Source organism: Rutidosis leptorrhynchoides, chromosome 5, assembly GCF_046630445.1.
Source record: "Rutidosis leptorrhynchoides isolate AG116_Rl617_1_P2 chromosome 5, CSIRO_AGI_Rlap_v1, whole genome shotgun sequence".
NCBI lineage: Eukaryota > Viridiplantae > Streptophyta > Magnoliopsida > Asterales > Asteraceae > Rutidosis > Rutidosis leptorrhynchoides.
Window position 1 is genome coordinate 66,029,686 of NC_092337.1, and position 6,058 is coordinate 66,035,743.

A 6,058-nucleotide genomic window follows, 5' to 3' on the forward strand; every position below is an offset into this window, starting at 1 on the left:
ACAATGTACCTGTTATAAAAAAAAATTCAACTGAAGCAAACTTTCACATAACCATTTGACCCATTAAAAGGTGATCTTGTCGTGATCATATAATTATCAATTGCGTAATTTTTCTTTGACCGACCTGTTTAATATGTTGAAGGCATCTTCAATTGGCCAGCAAAACTATAAATAAGAATACATTATACTAATAAATTAAATCAAGTGATAAAAATAGGGGAACCCTAACCTTGTTATGTCGTTGATCATAAGGGAGATGAACATAGTTCCAATAAACAAATGATATATCTGATAGTTACAGAATTGCTTTCAGTTAGGATTCTTTCCGTTGAAATTAATCGGTAGAAAATCATAAAATTGAAGCAATATCATTCAAAACCTAACTGATGGAGATTCATACCATTCAAAACCCCAATTAGTTGAGATCCGTACCATTCAAAGATTCATAATCAAGCAGCCAATCGGTATTTTAGGGTTTATGAATTAAAAAGATGATGACGGCGATGATGGTAGAATTTTGAATATAGGAAGAAAAATATGATAGTTAATATATTATGCATCAATTATGATGTAAAACTTATATAACATTCAACAAAAGTAACATTAAACGGTTAACATTTGGGGTTAGTTTTAAAGTGTAACCGACGATGAGATTTTGGATCTGTATGTTTTATGTTCGTTTGAATTTAAGTTGATAAGTTGTTCGTTAGAAATACGATATGTGTAGGGGCAAGATAGTAATAGTCTCTACATGTTAGTAGGAAAGAGACAAATTTAAGGTAAGATAAATCTGGACCGTTCGATCTTGTAAAATATGGCTATCCTAGGGTGGAGATTATCTCCTGAAAGGATCTTTTTGAAATCTAAACTAATATGCACTGTGCTTACAAATCAATTTAATTCAACAATTGCAAATTGCAAATGATATAATTGTAATAAAATTTTATTTCACTTATATTCATTTATTTTTTAATTATTTTTTAACTTGAAAATACATGTATCTTTGTCTATAATATATTTTTTCATCATTTTCCTCTTTTCCTTTTTCCATCTCATTCATTTGCACATAAAAACTCAAAAGCACAAAATAATTCAACATTCAACGTTGAACTACTCAATTAAAGGTTAATCAAACACAACGTAAGTTGATAACCAAATGGACTGAGATTAGTAAAGTATAACGGATGAGAAAAATAATGCGAGTAACTCACAGGGAATAAACCGTAACGTCTAACAAACCATAAGGACTAGTTGTGTAATTTTCTTTCTTCAGAATAAGTGGCTTGTCAAACAAGTTTTCTACAGAATCCATCCATCCATCCGTCAGTCCATAAAATCAACACTTGTAACCAAACACTCCTACAAATTCGCTCCAAACAAATGGAAGAACAAGAAGATGAACATCAACACTCACTAAACCCTAACCCTAATCACAAATCTCCATCACTTCCACCAGGCTGTCAATTTTTTCCATCAGAAAACCAACTCATCTCTCATTACCTCACAATCAAAACCAAAACCAATCACATCAATCCACCCCCTTCTTTAAATCTAATCAAAGAACTCGATCTATACCGTTTCGATCCGTTCGATTTACCCGAATCGGCGTGTTTCGAGTTCGGCCGTGAAGGAAAACGGAAACATTGGTACTGTTTTGCGATTATGCCTAGGGTTAAGAGAGGAAGAGGTGAGAAACGTAGAGCTGGTAGTGGATTTTGGAAACGAAGTGGTTCGGTTAAGGATATAGTAGGTGCGGGTGTACAGGGCGTTGTGGTGGGGACGCGCAAGTGTTTTGTGTTTTATTTAGGTGATTCGGTTAAAACTTGTGTCAGGACTAAGTGGATTATGTATGAATATGCCTTAATTGAACAAAAAATGGTACTGTGCTAAATTGTATTATTTATGGTTTTCATTTGATTAATTTTGTGTTCATCTTCCAGTTGTGTTGCTGCATTTATATTGACTGTATATTTGTAGTTAACGTATGTTCATTTTAGTTTCTTTTAGGGTTATTTAGGTTAAAGTCAGTTGATTTATTTCGTTTGTTTGGATTAGTATCTATTAGGTTCAAATAGGCCAGTTTGTTTATGTTATTTTGAATAAATTTCTTGAGACCTCTGCTAATTTGTATTAAAACTTAGGGTTAAAGGTATAAATACGCTATATACTTTCACTTTTGTTCTAATTTAGGCTATATGCCTAAAAAAATACCGGTGTAGCTCACATACTTTCAAAAAGTGTTCTAATGTAGGCTATTACTGACCGTTTGCACGTTTACCTTCTGAACCGGTAAAATCATTTTTTTAACATTTTTTTTTTTAAATTTTATATGGCTACAAATAGGTCATATACTTTCATTTGTGTTTCGATGTAGACTATATACAAAATGATTTGTTCCAATGTATCACTAAGTACATTCTTCACAAAGATGCCACAACAACTCATTTTTCTTTTATCCGGTTAACAAGTTCGGTGTGTTCATATTAGCACACTTTTTTAAAAGTATATAGGCTACATTGGTATTATATTGGGTATATAGCTTACATTGGAACAAAAGTGAAAGTATATAGCGTACTTATAGCTTTAACCCTAAAACTTATAGTCAGACATGAAAACTGTTTTCTTTAATGAATATCCCCAAAGACTGCAAAACAGAGGGAGTGAAATGCTGTTTGTTGGTCTTTCACACTCCATTACATATACAACAACAACAACGAAACCCAATACCACATGCGTGGTGTATGAGGGAGATGAGATGTAGACAATCCTTCCCCTATCCGAGAATAGAAAAAAAGTAGAGAAAGTCATCCTTCTCTCTATTCGACGGATAAAGAGATTGCTTACCAGTGGACCTCCGGCCAAATAGTAGGAAAATTTTTTTTTTTTTTTTAGCTGTTATGTTTTTAATATGTGCTTTACTAATTTTGTTCATTGTTGAATTGTTGATTAACTATTAATGTTTGTTTCAGGCTGAGGCTTCTTATGTGCTGTGCCGAGTGTTTGCCAAATCTCAACACCAATGCAACAAATTGGATAATCATCCGAAGTTTTGTAGCAAGCATGCAAAAACAGTTCGTCATATTGGTATTCAATGTGATGACACACTCATGAATGGAAGTAGGATGGTTAAGGAGAGTTCTATTGATTGTGCTGAAAATAGTGATGTGAATAGACTTGTTACTTCAAGTGATAACATTTTTTATCTGCCAACTGCGGTGCAGGTAACTTGTAATCTTAATTTTATCCGTCAAAAGTTATATTATTACTATTATGATATTATTAAGGGTGTGTTTGTTTACTTTTTTATTGAATGGTTCAGAATGCTCAGTGCGTTTGTTTCTGACCTATGAATGACATATGATATTGTTGAACCGTTCAAAATTGAAACACTCTATTAACCATTAAGTACATAATCTTTTTGCAATATTATCCTTAAATTATAACAAGAACACTTAACAAACAACTTTATTGAACCTTTTATTCATGTAAATGGTTAGTAATGTAGTTTTACCTCATTCATATTGTTCATTAGAATAATTATTAAACATGTTATTGTCATTCACAACCAAGTTCAATCATAACTTTGAATAATTCAGATTATCATTCAACACTTAATCATTATGTTTTATCAAACGCAGCCTAAATTTCAGAAGGGAATTTTTTTCTTAAAATGTATTTTATTATAATTATAATGTTACACAATCATATTCCAGACTACAAAAAGATTTTCACATTTTTAATATGTGGTAGTTTCAGATGAGCTTAGTATTTTCAATGTTTATGGCTAGCGTGTACTTTGTAGGCCTCTTAAGTTTTCACAGTTAGTTCATGTTGTTTCCAATATCCTTAACCAGTTTGAGTTAGTAACTAAATGTTGTGTTCTCATGTGATACAGAATTAGAATTTAGTTCCCGTATTAAAAACAAATACAAGCTAGGCCGTGTGACCAGAGAACTGTATGGTATGAAATTATTTCCAAGTAACCAAGGTTAAAAATATAACACCGTCGATGATTAAACAAGTGTAATTGTTAATTGAATTTTCCTATAGGTAAGAAATGCCTAAATATAAATAATTACCTTACTGTATGTAGACATTGAAGTTTCACTTCATATGATTGAATCAGGTTGTTAATTATTTATTTGTGGATTTATGCAGGGGAGTACATTTGCCTTCGATGGAGACTTCATCGAACTAAATGATCTTCTATGCCCACTTGAGGATGTCAACTAAATCCAATTGCTTTAAGGGGCTTAATTATAGCCATCCAATTGAATGATTTATTACCTCAGACTATGATGGAAAACCTAGAATGGTTTCATGAAAATATGGACACTTTTCAACTTAAAGTTGACACTATCGTCAGAATGCTAGTCCACCAAGGTATCTGTTTGTTTTGTCTGTGTTATTTTTTCCCCTTGTATTAGTCTTGTATTTGTATTGTATGTCATGTCTTTTGGGTTGGGCATGCAGATTTGCCTTATGGTCTCGACAGGCAATTTCGGAAGAGAGTATAATGATACATGGAAGACTGGCGACGTTGTTGCTAAACCTGTCTGTATCAGATGCTCTACCTGGCTTGTTCCATTATGGCTGTGTGTTGTCGGGTTATCTTTCTGTTTTCCCAAACTCATTCTCTGTAGTTGGTTAGGCTTGTACTGTTTTTAATTATGCCGAGTGTTCTTTTGTGTTGAAGAATTATATATATTTGGTTATCTAAGGAGTTGGATTTCTAAATGGGTTATGTCGTTTATTGTTTACATAATGATCTTGGTAGAGTGCTAATAGGTTTTGCGCCTGCTGTTGTGAGCTGTCCACTTCTTTTTGTATCTTTCTCTTTTTTCAGGTTAATCTCATGATCATTGAAGTCTCGTAAAGTGACTAAAATGAACGTTTTACAGACTCTGGTTTTTGCAGCTCAGCATCTCTTGAAATTTCAGTAGCAGGTAAGTTGACAATGATAAAAAGAAAGGCAACTCAAAATTTGAGCATCTATATCTATATATGATGAAAAACCCACTCAAAGTATTATGGCACTGTTCTTACACCAATCGCGTTTATAAAAATAACATGTTGTACTCGGTCGGTTGACATCGAGGTTTTTCTTTCATATTGAGTCATTAGGCAATAGCTGAATTTTGGCAAACCCATTGCCATTAAAAGCTTTACACTCTGTAGGTAAAACCCTTTTTTGAGTTTTTTATTACGAAAAACGTGAAGGAAACCAATCATTAGAGATGCCCTAAGGTAATTCACTCTCACCTATTACTTAGAGCACTCGGTGTGTGCCATTCTTTTTCGCCGTCACCCCTCACCGACCGCTGGGTCCGATCGTCGATTGACACCGGGCCGGCGTCGATCTCGCCGTCGGTTGCCGAAGTCGTTCAATTTAATCAATTTCAAGGTCCATTTTCTTAATGGTCAACGTCATTTTTTTTTATAAATTATTCTATTTTCTTATTGGTCCACGTCATATTCGACCTTGAAATAGACACCGAATGATACCTCACTTTAATCAATTTCAAGGTCCATTTTCGACCTTGGAATCAACATCGAAAAATGGACACGGACACCTCATACTCTTGGGTGTCTTGATGGATGGCGCCGGGCACGGATCCTATATACCAGCGACATACCCGTCGGATTTTTTGCTCGTTGAGACCCGTTACCCGTCCACGGGTAAAAAAGTTTCGCCCACGTCTGTGACCCGCGGATAATAATAATATACATGGTTAAATTTTTTTTAGAAAAATCAAATAATTTTATTAATTATAAAACTATATGTACAAATTACATGTAAAATGACATGCAAATTAAGCTCGATATGAATCATTAGCTCTTATATTCCAACTTGTTCGATGGCAATGGATGATCCAAACAAGCTTGTGTCTTTTTTATACTCTTGTCAAGTATGTAGTATCTCATGGTTTTTTTTCCTAATGTAAATAAGCTAAAATGTGCCCTGATCGATTTCATCGTTCCTAGTATGTTATCGATACTGTGATTGTACCTTATATCTTATCAATAAAATCATCTATTTGTTTTTTGTTTAAATGTG

General features: G+C 33.6%; 1 protein-coding gene across 2 annotated transcripts; it reads left to right on the plus strand.

Moving 5' to 3' along the window:
• The first annotated feature begins 1,336 nt into the window (after window positions 1–1,336).
• Window positions 1,337–4,750, plus strand: LOC139850295 (NAC domain-containing protein 72-like). Of its 2 annotated transcripts, XR_011759989.1 has the most exons (4): window positions 1,337–1,878; window positions 2,970–3,221; window positions 4,159–4,383; window positions 4,474–4,750. XR_011759989.1 is itself a non-coding variant. In XM_071839882.1 (3 exons), exons 1-3 carry the CDS (start codon window positions 1,381–1,383, stop codon window positions 4,231–4,233), a joined length of 825 nt encoding a protein of 274 aa, XP_071695983.1. In that variant the 5' UTR covers window positions 1,337–1,380; the 3' UTR covers window positions 4,234–4,750. The 2 variants fall into 2 exon arrangements, 1 of the variants encoding a protein (XP_071695983.1); XM_071839882.1 differs by having other exon boundaries at window positions 4,159–4,750.
• The last annotated feature ends 1,308 nt before the right edge of the window (window positions 4,751–6,058 follow it).

Coding starts and splice junctions, on each gene's coding strand:
- LOC139850295 (XM_071839882.1), top strand. CDS start 1,381: ATGGAAGAACAAGAAGATGAACATCAACACTCACTAAACCCTAACCCT. Junction 1,879..2,969: donor CCTTAATTGAACAAAAAATG/GTACTGTGCTAA, acceptor TGTTTGTTTCAG/GCTGAGGCTTCTTATGTGCT. Junction 3,222..4,158: donor ATCTGCCAACTGCGGTGCAG/GTAACTTGTAAT, acceptor GGATTTATGCAG/GGGAGTACATTTGCCTTCGA.